Source organism: Rhipicephalus microplus, chromosome X (genome assembly GCF_043290135.1).
Source record: "Rhipicephalus microplus isolate Deutch F79 chromosome X, USDA_Rmic, whole genome shotgun sequence".
NCBI lineage: Eukaryota > Metazoa > Arthropoda > Arachnida > Ixodida > Ixodidae > Rhipicephalus > Rhipicephalus microplus.
The window spans coordinates 285,171,243-285,187,746 of NC_134710.1; the positions used below are offsets into that span (position 1 = coordinate 285,171,243).

At 50.4% G+C, this 16,504-nt stretch overlaps 1 protein-coding gene and 1 long non-coding RNA gene across 3 annotated transcripts in view; one reads left to right on the forward strand and one right to left on the reverse strand.

Annotated features, from left to right (window-relative positions):
• Positions 1-16,504, forward strand: part of LOC119162389 (uncharacterized) — a 166,523-nt gene that overhangs the window by 138,159 nt on the left and 11,860 nt on the right. Inside the window, exon 4 of one of the 2 annotated variants that reach the window (XR_012887346.1) lies at positions 388-1,649. The exons of the other annotated variant lie outside the window; for it this stretch is intronic. This is a non-coding gene — a long non-coding RNA (uncharacterized LOC119162389). Of the gene's footprint in view, positions 1-387; positions 1,650-16,504 lie in introns of those variants that run through there. 2 annotated transcript variants of the gene reach the window in all.
• LOC142776997 (uncharacterized) lies at positions 1,917-2,584 on the reverse strand. The gene is made up of 2 exons (XM_075881301.1): positions 2,289-2,584; positions 1,917-2,133 (listed from the first exon to the last, which is right to left on the reverse strand). The coding sequence occupies exons 1-2, from the start codon at positions 2,582-2,584 to the stop codon at positions 1,917-1,919; spliced, it is 513 nt and encodes a 170-aa protein (XP_075737416.1).

Here is a 16,504-nt window from a genome sequence, read left to right on the forward strand (position 1 = left end):
TATCTCATTTTCAATGAAATTACCCGTATTGTTCCGGCAAGACATACACTTCCATACATTTGAAAAGCAGTTTTCAAAATTGTTAACCAGCCGAACGTGTTTTCGCTGGAACTACCCGTTTTAGACCCCTCGTCGCAGGAAAAATGCTGGTGCGCAGTGATGTCTTGCCGTTACCTCCTAATAAATAAATAATCTACAACCTTAGGCGTCCTCGAGTCTGAACCACTGTATTTTAAATAAAGTTGTATTTGAGTTTACGTGTAGGAAATGTGATCCCACTGGAGATGTTTCTCTACTTACGTGTTGTGGTGGTGTTGTCTTATGTGTTGTGGTGCTGCGCCAATTTGGTGGTTTGTTCATCAAGCATTTTTTTATCTTGTCGAGTAGGCTCTCCCGTTCGCCTCTCCAGCGTTCAACTTCGAAGCGGTGCTTCTCTTCGTGCAGGGCCAATCTCCGCTCGTCCAGTGCCAGACGACGCTCCTCGTGGCGAACTTTCATTTTTTCGATTTCTAGCTCCCTAGAGCGCAAATCTAGTTCATTTTTTTCTCTTTGGGCTAGCAGCTGCAGCCCGACACTTTGCAAGCCTCTTATTCCTGTGAAGGCAAAAAAATTTTGGCATTCAGTTAATGCGAGTTTATGCACTGTAGCGGACGTTGTTGCGTAATTGTGTAACAACACGCAAAGAACACGATCTCCATAATCAGCAGTAACACATAGCCGTTGTAAAACCCGTAACTGTGCTGCAGTTGAGTGTTTAATTGCCTAAGTTTTAGATGCTTGCTGTGAATTCTGTCAAAGCCTGCTGTGAAATCTGTTTAAGTTTTATGTCTGAAAGATGCATTAGGTAGGTGGTGACGGAACGGAAACCATCGAAAAGGACGCAAAACACGAGGAAAGACGAGACAACACAACGCTGGCTCTCGTCTCTCCTCGTGTTTTGCGTCCTTTTCGCTGGTTTCCGTTCCCTCGACATGTACCAACTGGCTCAGCAAGCTGCACTTCTACAGGGAGCTGGTGGTTTTGGCGAAATGTGTGCCTACTTAACATTTGCCTTGTTCATTACCCTTCTTGCTGTGGAGATTTTTTCAGTGCACATGTAAGGGAACTGAATGCATGTGATTCAGAAAAAACTAGAAACAGTCACAAAACAGCACCACAGTTTGTATAACTGTGAGCACACTGAAGGCCGACTTGTCTACACTAAAGGACAGAAATACATAAACTGTGACTGATTACTGCATTTACTTTCTCAGGGGTGGCTTGGTGGGCTAGTTGGTGTAGCATCTTGAAAGATGCTTTCCACCCTCGTTGCTCCAGATAGTCTACTTCTTTTCTTCGAGAACATAAGACTGTTGTTTGCGACTACTTAGCTTCGTACAGTAAAAAGTGTGCTTTTGCTCCGCTATGCATAGTGCGCAGTGGTTTCCAGTGCAAACGATAAGCATACACGAGAAGGTTCTCTTGGCCTTCACAGTGGATGTTTTAGAGTCTGAATAAAATATCAGTTGCAGTTCACCGCTTTCTGTTGCCTTTTCTTGCTTGAGTGTCCTCGTCTACATGCACTGTTAACCCTTTTAAGATGCATTCACTGGCGTCTTCTTATGATGCTCTCCTGCATATCGTTCTGCTGTGTAGAAGTAGTGTATAAACCTTTCTCCACACCTACCTTTACTCCTGCCTGGGAGGGCGTGCTGCACACTTGCAGGTTGGCGCCGCTGTAGCTCAGTTGAGGGAGGCCGCTGCTGCTGTGTTGGTTCTGGTGAGGCGCGCTGTTCCTGCTGCTCGTTCTCTTGCCCCAGTTCAGCACCAGGGCTGGCGGCAGATGGCAGGTATACGCTCTCCAACAGCTCGGCAGCAGAACCTGCTTTCAATTATTAAGAGAAAAGAGAAGAAAGCACAACAGTAGGCGTCATCAACTAACCGAGCGCGCCGTCGCCTGTGCCGTCGTCTGAGAGCGTCACCCCCGGCAGCTCGTCCGTTTTTACCGGGGGCTCCGCTCCCAACCTCCGCCTTCGCGCCGCGCAGGTGGCACCTCTGGGAGCAATCCTGGGCTCGTACTTCACACTTTCGCAAAAATCCCACAAGTCCTGCAGGATCTCCTCCTTTTCAGAGTACTGCTCCTCTGTACCCGACCTGAATAGGCAAAGGGACGATCGTCAGATAAACATGCGCGCCAGCTAACAGCGATAAAACAGTGCCATGAAAAAGGAGACGAAAAAGCGGAACACAAGACTGTCGCTGGGGGTTGGCCTGAAAGCATTACGTGCAGAATGAACAAATATACTCACTTTTTAAGGTTCTTGGAGTCCTGCAGCTTCCAGTATCCCAGCAAAATGTCTACACGATCTTTTATTCCTCTTAGGATGAGCTCCCGGCCCACCGCCCGATTCACCGCAGCGAGAACATGCACCCACTTGATGTCATCGCCAAACGGCTTCGCCGCGGCCACCTCCCAAAGGAGACAGAGGTCCTCGTGAGCACTGAAGCACCTCCGGGGCTTTTTAGCTGGTTGCATTCCTGTTTCAGAAGCGTTCGACGCGACCACGGCCGGCGACGCAACACCGCGACCGTTGGAGGCACCCATTTTGAATAACTACGCTCGCCCGGCCGCCGCTGCGCGCTGCGCTGGGATGACAAAACGAGCGGGCGAGCGCGCAGCGCCGTAAAGCCGCTCGCCGCCTCAGCGTACTGGCGCATGCGCAGTGGCGTTTCCGCTGGTCCACTCCGTTCCGCTGGCCGCTGGCCCGCTCTGCTAAAACTCTCTAATAATAGAAAGCAACTACCGATTTTAGATCGGCTCAGAAATACTCTTTATAGTCGATGTGCTCTTCTACTGTTTAGATAAAGCCGTGTAACCTCCTCAGTGGTTTTTGTGGACTTTATTGACATTTTTCAACGTTTTCATCTGCTCATCCATTACATCGGTGTGTGTCAGAACAGCTCACGATGCTGACAAAGTTTTTGCAAACGATGTGCAGGAGCTTGTGCGGCAAAGCGAGATTGAGAGGATGCTTCTATGCCTTAAAGGGGCCCTCCAACAGTATTGAAGCACCTGTTTTTTATTTGTGGTTTGCGTAGCGCGTAAGCTAGAGATAATTTTAGAATAGCTCTAAGCACCGATATCAAATGATTTAATATTATATTCACGCAATAAATTCACAACATCGCTGTCGACCGCATCACAACGTAGTGGCGCTCGCCAGAACTTCCCGGGCGGAATGGACACCAGAAGGTTGCCGCCATATGAGTGGATAAAAGTAACGTTAGAAGCAATCGGGGTGTAGGATTGAAGGTGAGGTTACTAATTTGTTTCATTTTTCTTCTCTGTGCTTTTTTCGTCGAACCCTGAACAGGCGCGACCACAACAACAACAACAAAAAAAGATCACTGTGACTACAAAGCACCACGGAGACGCTGGTTGCCACTTCGCCGCTTAATTTTCTGCTTGCGCGAGTTGGATGTCCACACGAAAGACCTCTTTCTCTCTCTTGCGAGCTGTCTTTTTCCACACGTGCGCTGTTGAAGCGCGTCAGTGAACCATTGTTGTTTGTTGGGCGGCTCACATAACAACGCGCGAAACGTCAACAGTGCTTCACTGTCCTAGTCGTTTCACAAGTTCTTTTCTCAGAATAGGACGAGGGAGTGACTCGGAATGTTGTAAAAAATAGCAGAAAATACCTGGCTTCTACACGTAAACTCCCGCTCACGTTCTGACAAGCCAGGCGTCGGGCACCACGTTTGTTAGTGGTAACAAGGTCAACATTATTTTTGGGGAAAAAGCAACAATGGGGAGCGAGCATCCTCTTCTTAGGCGCTTCCGATCGAGCCCACTCCTCACGTGTGCATCATCTCACGCGCACCACCTCTCTTCATCTGTTGGCGATAAGAAGCCGCGAGCCGGCGGGTGCGCACGCCTCGAGAATCTCGCGGCACCGAGAATGTTAATAGCACGCTGCTTTTTGCCGCGAGATCGCGCCGACGGGCGGGTCACCGTCGAAGCATGCTTCCCGCTAGTGTGTGCGTACCTTTCCCGGCTGTCGCCGGCGTTGCGATGGTTAGCGAAGGGGATCGCATTCGCCAATGGAGAACTCAACACCTGCGAGCCAGGGAAGCCGCGCGCAAGCGTCTTCAACGCGTCCCGCCTGCCATGTCTTTGCGTTTCACACTAACGTTTTCTCGAGTAAACACTAAGCCGTCTTTCCAGCACTCGCATCGACGCCCGTTTCAACCGGGTCAACACCGTGCGCACCCACCGCTGCTGCTTCGCATCCCATCAGGGTTTCTTTCGGTGCGATGGTTTATAGTTTTACAGTGAAAGCTGTTATGAGATCACAACTCGGGTCATGCACGGCACCGTACTTGTTCGCCACCACTGCCGCTGGTGTCCATAACCACATAGCACGAAATTAGAAAAAAATCTTATTACCAATGACAAGTGGGGCTCCAAACCGGGTCCACTGGTAGCTAGCCTAGTATTCTACCAGTGAGACACACCGGTGCTTGGAACTTGTTGGCAAACAGGTGATGTTGCGATATTGCGATGTTGTGATTTCGGGAAAGTAATCGCGTTAATACGACTTATAAAGCGTTTTAAAAGAGCGATAGAAAGACCAGCCGTCACACAATGCGAATAGCGTCAGGAGTGGGTCGTCCAATGCTCAAACACATTACAAAAGCTTGTTCTTGTTCACATATTAACTGTGGCGCATACCCGCGTCAGGCGTAATTCCTCATCGTCGTCAGCCACTGCATGAACGATTGGCATAAAATTATTTACAATTGTTTAGCGGATACCTCGCTTCTCAGAAGAATGAAGAAAAAAAGCATAGCGAATGCCAGCATACTACCCCAAAAATTATTATTAATGCCGTTGTGGGTATCAAGCAAGTGTGCTTGCACCAGTTACTCAATGAGTATTTAGAAAGGCTTTGAGAGACCACTCTTCTATGCTCTGTTTCACCACTTTGGTTCAGCACTACCAAAGCAATATACGGGGTGTAAGAAAGCCAGACGCTTGAGCAGCGCAACGTAGATTCCCATACAACTGCCTTTCAATCGACAAGGTTTGCTAGAATGGGCGTTTTTTGTGTTTTTATGCCACATATTTACATGATATGTTCATTTTTGTTTGCATTCATTTTGTAGGCATTTATTATTTGTATCGGTTACCACCGTTAACTGTGTTTACAAATCAACAAGGCAGCACCCATGCAGGGGGGGGGGGGGCGCTGCAAGCGCGCGATGATGGAGGACGTGCTGCGCTTCGGCTCCGCTGATTTTCGGCTGGAACCACGGGCAACTTCACAGTACCCCGTCAAGACCAGCATCAATCGTTTTGGAAACTCACAGGCAACACGTGGATACCAGGGTCATCCAGGTGGGCTGGTTTTTAACAACTTTACGGCCGATCATCACCCGACCACGTTGGCGACGCCGTTAAGCCAAACGCTGACGCCGACGCCCGGCGGCGTGGGACCGGCTTTCCGAGGCAACATGGACGCTACTCTCATGCAGCGTGGATACGACCCACATGCCATGACGTGGGAGACGATTACGACTTCCGAAACGCCAAACTCTGCTTCTTCACCGAGGTTTCGGAGCCAAGCTCTCAACGACGTGGTGGAACTCCGCTTGCAAGCCAACGTCAAGAAGGCGGCGTCCGCCGCTGCCCCGGCATCCAGCACGCCAGTTGACAAGACGCAGCCTCCCGCTTCGCGCGCTGAGGGACGCAAGGGCAAGTTTCTCACCAAATGGAAGCCTCGCCCGTTTCCGAAACCAAGTCCGGACGACTATGTAATAGTCGTAAAGCCACGAGAGTGCATCTCATTGCATGATGCTTTCTCAGAGAACTGGTGCGGGACTGCGTTTAAGGCATACCTCGGGCCCAAGCGAGCTGAGACGCTGACAGTTATTCCATCGAGAGAGCAAAATTTGATCGTGATTTACACCCCGGACCCTGACACGGCGGACAAAATCATCGGGGACTTCGCGGTAAACATCGAGCACAGGCAGGTTCTGCTCAACGGGTACCTGCGACAAGATGGTAGCAATGTCTGCCACGGAGTCATCGTAGTCCGCAACACAGATACGACGGAGACGCTCCGAGAGAGCGTACGCTGGAGGTCAGGCACCATCGTCGAGGTGCGTAAATTTGGCACATCGAACAAGGCGCGTGTAACCTTCGCCGGCAAGGAGAAGCCACGCTTTGTTCACTACGACACAATGCTGATTCCCGTCAAACCCTACTACCGGACGATCCCGGCCTGTGGCAAGTGCGGTGTCGTCGGCCATCGGATGGACACTTGTCCCAACCCACGACCGGATACGTGTGGCCTATGTGGACAGCAGGTTCCGCTTGTGGAGGAGGGGGTGCGGGCCCCTCATGAATGTGTACCCGTATGTTCTGTGTGCGGTGGAGCACACGCCACAAACTCTCGAGCATGTACGCCCAAGTACCGTAATTCCAAGGTGGCCGCACAACAGGGCGGAAAGTCCAAAAGGGCGTCCAAGAAACAACGCAAAGATTAGACTCCCAGTGAGCCACCACTCCGGGAAGTCGCCAAGACAGACAAGCCTGCTTCCCCTACTGGAGGAACCGAAAAGCAGCCGACGGCGCAACCATGCGGCGAAGCCGGGTCATGGGTTAACGCCGTCAAAAACGGAAACCAGGTGGGTGGTACGGGTAGAGCTGCCTCCTCATCCCCCCCTATCATTCCCTCTTCATCGCGTAACGCCGACCAAAATATTATTGCCAAACTTCAGGCACAAATCGAAGCGTTACAGAAAAGACTAGCGGCAGCCGAGGCCAAACAGACCCAACTAGTCTCCCCTCCTCCTCCCCCCGCAGTAGAGGTAATGGAAAGTGAGACCGGGGCGGCCGCAGCGCACGTGGTTGCCGCACTCGAGGCTCGTGTGAACACCCTTGAGGTCCGTATGGACAGCTGTGTAACTGTCCTCGAAACCCAAATCTCAGCGGCTGTAAATGCCGCCATTGCTAAAATGACAGAAACCATCCCAACCCTGATAGCCCAACAAGTTGCGCGTTTCACCAAACGAGCCGGCCCAATTAAAGACGTGTCTGGCCGGTACCTTTAAACGCTTCGACGACAGATCCAATTTGAGGATGATGACAGCTGCTCCGCCTCCGGAATTGAGGACACCCCCCTCCCCGCGAGTGCTGGCTCGGGAGCACCGCCACCGCAATCGCTCGTCAACTCCACTGACCATGGCGGGCACCCTTAGAATTCGGAAGTCCCCACGATCCAATACGGCCACTCCATCCAAATCACCTAGTGGAATTGTCGGGGCTTTAAGGCTCACACTAAGCGCGCCAACCTCCGGCTTTTCTTCGCAGCATTTCAAAACCTTCCTGCTGTGGTAGCCCTCCAGGAGCCAGGGAGCGCTGCCACACTCACAAACTATACTACGTTTCAGCAGGACCCTTTATCTTGTATCTGCGTGCACAAAAATTATACCGCCAACCTAGTTGATCTCGACCTTAAGCCAGCTTTCTCGTACGTGATGGTGACACTCCTTCTGCTGCGTAAACAGGACCCGCCACTGCACGTGCTAAACATTTATTGCTCACCGAAACTAAGCAACATTACATTCGCGGACCTTTTTAGCCGCGCCTTAAAGGCTGTGCAGGCAGGGACCCTCGGGTGATCGTGGGTGATTTTAATGCCCCCAGCACACTCTGGGGGTATGCACGGGAAGAGAAACGTGGACGTAAATTGGCGGAACTTATGTCCACGCTGGGCCTAACTCTTCACACCGACCCTGCCTACCCAACTCGCGTGGGTAACTCCGTGACCCGGGACACATGTCCGGACTTTACCCTCACAAAAAACATCCAGTATGCGGATCGGGTCAACACTGAACAGACCCTCGGCAGCGACCACTGCATACTCAATACCACCATTCGCACCTATCCTTTGGCAAGACCCTACGGAGAGGCAAAATTACCCGATTACACGAAGTTTCGGCAAAAATACGCCAATTCGACACCCACTGAGGAGCAAGGATACCATGCTTGGTCCCAGCTACTGGTTTCCTCATTACGCTCCACAGAAACACAAATTAAGCTCTCCGAGGCGACTCCGGCAGTGGATAACCATCTCCTTCACCTCTGGGAGGCCCGGCGCAGCCTCGTCCGCCGATGGTGCCGGCAAAAACACAACCGAAAGCTCAAAATTTGCATCGCTGAGCTCACCCAGCGAGCAGCAGAGTACGCGGCCCAGCTCGCTGACTCTAACTGGGTGGACCGTTGCAACACGGCCGCTCGACAAATGTCCAGCCGGAGTACCTGGCGCCTCTTCCGCGCCTTGATTGATCCGACCCAAACTCGAACAGAGACACAAAAGCATCTGCAACGAGCATTTCACAGCTTCGACGGAGACACAGCCAAATTGGCATGTAAACTCCGAGAACAATATTTATGTACACAGCAGGACTCCCGAGGGCCGGCGTACTCGTATGCAGGTACCGAGAACGCGGAGCTGGATCAACTGTTCCAGTTACACGACCTGAAGGCAGCCCTAGCAAAAATGAGGCGAGGAACGGCGCCGGGAAGGGATAAAATTACCGTGAAATTACTTGCCAATCTTCCTGACTTGGCCTACACCATGCTCCTTGCCTACATCAATTCCATTTGGATCGGGAAAACAAGCCTACCAATTGAGTGGAAGACCGCCCTGGTCACCTTCATACCCAAAGCGGGCAAAGCCATTAACACGGACAACCTCCCAACCTCCGCCCCATCTCCCTTACTTCTTGTGTGGGAAAATTAATGGAGACGATGGTGCGCGACAGGTTGTCCGCGTTCCTGGAGACCAAAAATGCATTTGCCGACACATGTTCGGGTTCCGCCCACACCGGTCCGCGCAAGATGTCTTGCTTCAGCTCGACCATGAGATCCTCGATCCAGTCGAGTATCCCCTGAATGACAAAGTTGTGCTCGCTTTGGATCTGAAGGGGGCCTTTGATAACGTGACCCACGAAATTATTCTAACACAACCCTCACCGGTGGATTGCGGCCAAAACACTTTCACCTATATTAAACAATTCCTCACTGACCGACAATCATACATTCGGATTCAGGATATTGAACACGGCCTCTACCAATTAGGCACGAGAGGGACTCCGCAGGGAGCGGTCCTCTCGCCCCTCCTATTCAATGTGGCAATGATGAGACTCCCCACTCAGCTGGCGAAAATCGAAGGCATACAGCATGCGCTGTACGCCGACGACATCACCATATGGGCGTCACACGGCTCGGCAGGAGACATGGAGGCAAGCCTGCAGCAAGCGGCGGACATCCTGGATGATTATGCCCGTCGCTGCGGCCTTCAGTGCTCCCCGTCCAAATTGGAATTCGTGCACATACGCCCATCACCAAAGTGCACCACAAAAATCGACCTCTCCCTTCACAGCGGACCCATACCCGAACGCGATGAGATTAGAGTACTAGGGCTTTTTATGCACAAAAATCGCAGAGCAGACACAACATTGGCCAAATTGCGTAAGGTGGGAGACCAGGTGGGCCGGATGGTTCGCCGGGTTTCCAACAAGCGCGGGGGGTTACGATGCAAAGATGCCTTGCGGCTGGCGCATGCATTCGTAACCAGCCGAGTCCTGTACTCGGCTCCATACCTCCACCTACGCAAATCCGACGAGAATGCACTCGAAGTCATTCTCCCGAAAATCTACAAGTGCGCCCTCGACCTTCCTGTCAGCACCTCTAACCAGCGCCTTTTGGGCTTGGGAATGGTGAACACGTTCAAGGAGCTGAGAGAGGCACACTTGACAAACCAATATACTAGACTCTCTAAAACACCGTCGGGTCGCCGCCTCCTTGCGCGGCTACACATCAATCATTCAATACACACGGAAGAGCGCGTACGGATTCCAGAAGTTTGGCGATACTCCTTGCACGTGCGCCCTCTTCCGGCTAACATGACCCGAGACGACTACAGTGGCCGACGCCTCGCGCGGGCGGAAGCCTTGGCTCGACATTACGGCCATAAATTCGGAGTATTCTACGTGGACGCCTCCGGCCCGCACCACGGTGGTTGGTACACGGCTGCGGTCTTCCACCAAAACACCGTTGTTAACGGACTCACATTCCGTGCACATAACACTACGCACGCGGAGGAGATCGCCATCGCACTAGCCGCCGCAGATCAGGACTCGAGGGTCATCATCACCGACTCAAGGGGTGCCTGTCGCAATATTCAACAGGGATACATTCCGTACCGTGCTTATAAAATTTTGCAGAACAGCAGCTACCTAGGTGCCCCCGCGCACCGAACGATCCTAAGGGCTGCGGCTCACACGGGCCTCGATGGTAATGAGACGGCCAATGCCGCCGCCCGCGTGCTCACTCTCCGGGCACCATCCTCGTCCCCTACCGATCCGGAACTCAAACCCGATCCCGCCTACACCTTTAAGGAGGTCACACAATTTTATCAATCCGGCCATAACGTCTATCCGAAACCCTGTAAGGGCCTCACGAAGGCGGAGGAGCGAATCCTCCTTCGCCTTTATACTAAAGCTCTATTGTGCCCGGCAATCATAAAACACTTTGACCCCGCTTGCACGGGGAAGTGCCCGCATTGTGAGGAAAATTCGTCTGACATTTTCCACATGGTGTGGGCATGCCAAAAAACCTCAAACCTTACCCCACTACCCAACCCTTCGCGGGAGGACTGGGAGGCACCCCTGCTCGGCTGCTCTGACCTGACGGCCCAACGGGCGCTGGTCGAGCGTGCCCGGGCCGCGGCCAACGCCAATGGGCTCCCGTAAGAGGGAGCTCACCTAGTGTTTGTACGGGGCGGCCCCTTAAAGACCGTTCCCACCCTCCCTGTAAATAACATCTGTAAATAAATGTTTTTCAGCAGCAGCAGCACCCATGCAGAAGTGACCAACCGCTTCGATCCAAACTTGTTCTTGCTACACGCCCGCTGCGCTGACCGCAGTAAAGAAATGGTGAAATCAGCCATCGATTTGTTTCATCTTACTCGGGCACTGAAGCATCAGGCACGTTTTGTCGGCATTAGTGAGATATGTTTCTTGCTTAGCCGCACCTGCTAAGCCGAACGCGCCGAGTCAGTATTCGGACTGCGTCGTCAGACCAAGAACGCTGCATCTCCAAATATCTGACATGCAACCTTGCACGGAATTCCTTGCGCGTCGCATCCTCATTTGGTGGAAACCGAAAAGAAAGAAACCTAGCTTTGCAGCGCGAGGCGCGAAAGAACGCGTAGACGGAGAAATAGACACATGAGAGCCACGAACAGCGTTGTAGAGAAACAGACGAAGTGAATTTATCCGCTGGCATGAGATTCTACCAATCAATCTTCAGCAGAGAAAGGAATTCAGTCTTCTTCAAGCTTCCGGTGTATTTGTTTGTTTAATAGCATTACTGCATTTAAAAACTTAATAAACTTGCCATAATAACTGCGATTCGGTCAGCAGACGACAGGGCGCGAATGAATACCGTGTGAAGGGGCTAATCGCCCTTGCTATTTGGCTGAGGGGCCTGTAGCCTCCACAGTGCTGAAGGGAACTTCTGAAACAGAGTATGGCCATGCCCGTGGCATGTTGGGAGCTTCGCGTCCACGCCGTGAAGCGTCACTACCATCAAAATGACGACAGCACACCGCCGGCGACGGCAAACGAACGTCAGCTAAGCCCTTTTTTTTTGACAATTTTATTTGTAGGACTTCAGAATGGTAAGCATAAAAAACCGTTTCTCATTTAATTTTAGGCTTTTGGAAGCATGCGTAGTGGGAACGCCTGGAAAATTGGAAAGTGACGCACTTTAAATGGCAGCGCGGACCATAAAACAAACAGTCGATGCCTCACTGCTCGTGAAAGGCACGCAAATACGTGGATATTAATTACAGAAAGATCGCCGAATACTGTCAACGAGGTGGTACAACATCTTCAGCTACAAAAGTGCTGGAACGTTATCAGTATACTTTTACTTACTGCAGTGAACGTTTCGTGGAGTGCGATGGATATATCAGCCAGCACAGGACAGCTTCTTTGCTCCGAGCATCTCCGTTGCAGCTATGCGTAGTACGTACCCTGTTTGTGCATAAACGCTGATGCACGCATATTGTTCACTGTTGTACATTCTAAAACGTTACTACGTAACCTCCACTTCATGTAAACGTCGATTGACCTGCAATAAATTGTTTTATTGCTGCAAGGTTTTGTGATCAGCGTTGGCGCTTCACTAACCCTGTATGCGAATCACTCACTTACTAAAGTGAGTATGGAAGATACCAGTGAGCATCTAGTAAGTAGTTTACTGCATTGTACTATATGGAAACTAGAGGAATTGAGGCAGAGAGCTGCTACAACGAGCGGGGCACAGCCATGACGCAGAAGCAGACGACGATGGTGACGATGGTGTCGTCTGCTATGCGAATGGCCAGCCGCCCTATCAAAACACCCTGACGCTTTGAAACCCATTTTGTCTCATACGCAACTATAAATTATGAAAACAAAATTTTTAGTTATTATTTGTTCAAAAAAGTCATTTCAGTGCAGAAGATAAAAACTTGTTCAGTTGTAAATAAAATAGTAATTTTTTACTGTTTGTGAAAGTGCCGCTGCAATCCAGACGGCACAACCAATGCGTCTAATTTTTTCGTCCCCATTGGCTCAATGGACATGTAACTCCACTGCAGAGCAGAGAGGGAAGAGAGATAAACACAGCACAATCGGCAGCACAAATATTTCATCTCCCCCATCCCCTTCCCATGCACAGGGTAGCAAACCGACAGCCTATAGGCTGGTTAACCTCTCTGCCGTTCTTTTCCTCCTATTTTCTTTCCTTCCTTCACTCTCACTGGTATGGCTTTCACTGTGACTGTGCTGCGCCTTGTGTGCAGGCCTGGTGTTTTTCTCTTTTTTTTTGTTTGGAAATGTGTTTAACAAATTGGAGTACTTTGTACTCAACTATGGGAGAGCAGTGAGCTGTCCCGCTGGCCAATGCGGCGAATGACAAACGGCAAATCTAGTTCATAGTGCCGAACTCACGTTTGTAGGCGAGTTGTTCCCTTCATCCCACTACACAGATCCACTATTGTGTCACTGATCCCATTTTGAAAACTTGAGCATGGTGGTAAATTTTGTAGGGTACTCTGACAATTCCGCCAAACCAGACAGAACTATGCTAACAGCAACGTGGAGCCTTTAATTGATCATCCGAGTAGCTCGTATATTTTTCCGCAAAGAGTATTTGCAGTTTGAGCTAAAACTCAAATGCGTGACTGTCACAGAAAAAACTCCCAAGCATTTCCCCGAGGGTGAACATGGCTAAGTGCGAATGCACGGGGTGATAATATGAGGGGTATTTATTATTTCGCACTATTATATGTATTAATCACACTATGGTGCCTATATGGTGTAATGGTTCCTGGGAATCGCAATTTGATCACACGGGGGAGTTTACGTTAACTCACTGGCGAATGCCAACGGATTTTAACTTTACTCCCCCTCATCGGCTTCGGGAACGTCGACTCGCCGTTGACGATTGCGAGCGGCGTCTTGACGCCGGCCTTCATCGCCCTTCTCCGCCTGACGCTTGCGTTGTCGTTCCGCTTCTTGGGCCGCGTTCGCGGCTCGATGCTGACGCCTCATCTCGGCCTCGCGAGCGCGCAGTTCACCATCCGCTGCACGCTTCGTCCGCTTGTCCTCGGCCTCGCGAGCGCGAAGTTCGGCATGCTCTGCACGCTTCGCCCGCTTGTCCTCGGCCTCGCGAGCGCGCAGTTCGGCATCCGCTGCACGCTTCGCCCGCTTGCACTCGGCCTCGCGAGCACGCAGTTCGGCATCTGCTGCACGCTTCGCCCGCTTACGTTCGGTCTCACGAGCCCTTCGCAGCGCCGCCTTGTCTTCCAACGTCGGCGAAACTACCGCGGTACCGTCACCTCCAACGACGGGTGCAGTGCTGGCATTCGGTTGTACTGCATTCGTTGTTGATGGTAGCGTTGCCTCCGGGACATCCATCGCACGACCCGCTCTCGACGGGAGACTGAGAGAGAAGGCGGGCGTGCGTGAGAGAGGGGTGCGCGCGCAGCTGCAGCGAGCGAGGAGAGCGGAGGAGCGAGCGAAGAGGGAGGGGGACGCGCGCAGCGGCCTTAAAGACATAAGGCGCGTTACTGACACCGATATCACCGTCGCGTCCGGGGATTATTCGGTAGAGCGTCGCGCTGCGGCCCGCCAAATCCTCTTTCTTTTAAAGATAGAGAGAAGACTGCGGACGCCGCCGACGGCGGTGGATGGTTTGGGGTCGCTTATAAAGTGCATTCACACTTAAAGGCGCAGGCGTGCCGGCAAGCAAGGCCGTGGCCATGGTGTTGCCGCGGCAAGCGGTTTGAAAAAGCACCTACCAAGAATGTGCATTTCCCCAATAGACCTCTACCAACGTTACTAGAATAAACTCAGCTTCAAAGCTCCGTATCTCCGCCAGTGGAGGAGTGAGCGAAAGGGCGGTCGCGAAAACTAGTGGCGCTACAGACAGATCTCACGCTACTCTCGGCGCATCGTCTGCTACGGCGGCGTACCGCAGCGGTCCGCTGCGGTGTTGGGCGCGGCGGCTTTTTTGTTGTACTATTATGAAACTTAACCATTCATTGTACATGCAGGCGACATTCTCGTGTCACATTTGTGGACTGCTCATGTGGATACGCACAATGTCGCCTGTATAGATTGGCCCGGATGCGTTGCCCATTGAAAGTTGGTTGAGAATCGATGCCCTGCCTATATTTGAGCTGTCTGCATTGTGTTTACCCTGAAAGTACGGGAGGTTGTACGTGAATGAGCATTTTGAACGGCCCTAAACGTCTGTAAAAGCCACAAACAAGTTGACTTACCGGAATACGAAAACGCTCTAGAAAAACAGTCCTGGTGTTCCTGGAGTTACAAAAAGGATTTTCCCGCAAAAAACAGTACCCATGCTTTACACTGTTCCCCAGACAAGTCTCCACGACGCCTATCAATCGAGAGTGCAGTACAAAATGTTACAATAACTTCACCTGCTTTTTCGCATTTTCCACCTTTTCAGAAATCTCCTGAATGGTTTTTTTTTTCAAAAAGAAAAAGAAAGGATATTCTTATCACCATATCAAACATTACTACTCTAGCCATCATGTTCTCATCATAAGTAGTATAACTAAAAAGATGTGGTAGAAAACGCTCCCACTTGTCAAGCACAATCTAAAACAAGTCACCAACTATAGGGTTTTCGGGAAGAGCCTCCAGACAGCTTTCTCAGTTGTTTCTATTGTAGAAAAAAGGCTGCGTAAGGGATCATGTAAGCAGCCTTCTTGTAAACACCTCACCTGAGTAAGTGCACTTTCGTGTGGTTTGGGTGTGGCTTCCCCAAGGCAGCCACATCCAAAGAACGCGAAATAGATACTGTGCGCTCTTTGCACGTTGTCAATCAATTTTTCTCCTAACGTACCCACGTATGTAGTACACTCAGAGTGTGTTACTGGGGAACTGTACTGCACCGGGAAGAATTGACGGTGACATGTGCCACACCCCGTTACCACCTGCTATAAGGTTGAGAAATGACAACACTGCGATATAGGAAGATATCTGCTGCTGTAATGTGAGACAAATGGACCACAACCTGATCACTGCTAAAATATGACCGCTTATATACGATTGTCTTGGTTAATAATATATATATATGTATATATATATATATATATATATATATATATATATATATATATATATATATATATATATATATATATATATATATATAAATATGTGTGTGTGTGTGTGTGTGTGTAAACAGAAAACAGAAAACAACAGAAAAACAGGCGACAAGAAAACAAAAAACATGATAGACAGCTTAAAACCACAAGCGTAAGGTTAGTAAATGAAGCTGTTGCTAACTTCCATGGGCACTTAAATTTTTGCTGACCTTTTTACACGTAAGTTTTCAAAGACATAAAGGTGCAAGGGTTCTCTTGTGCACTGTTACTAGCTTTTTGCCATGCACCTGTTCAATGAGGCATATTACGCTAATGTTGTTTGTAATATTCTTTGATTAAAGTCATACTGTACGTTACCTCCGGCACCTAATATAGTTGTACACTGTCTATACAAACAGGCGAATTTCTAAAATTTTTTGCTAAAACATAGGCGCCCCCCCCCCACCAGTTCCCCAAACGTAGGACAATACCTAGAAGCACGATTGAGCTGAACGTGTCACGTGGACTTATTGTTGTGCGTTAGAGTGTGTGCCAAGAGGCGTCGGAGTCTAGCAATTTCACCTGGTGCTTTCTAGTGAGTGCTGAAAACACGACATCGCTTTTGTACGAAGTTTTTTTTTCCTCTCGCCGCTTCCTAGAACTAAGTATGTTTCGATCCTCGCCTTCGAATCCACTATTTTACGTTATTATGCTAACTGTTTATGTAATTACTAATTCGTATAGCTAACTCCCGCCTGAGGGCCAGTGTATGCTTCTGCATGTAT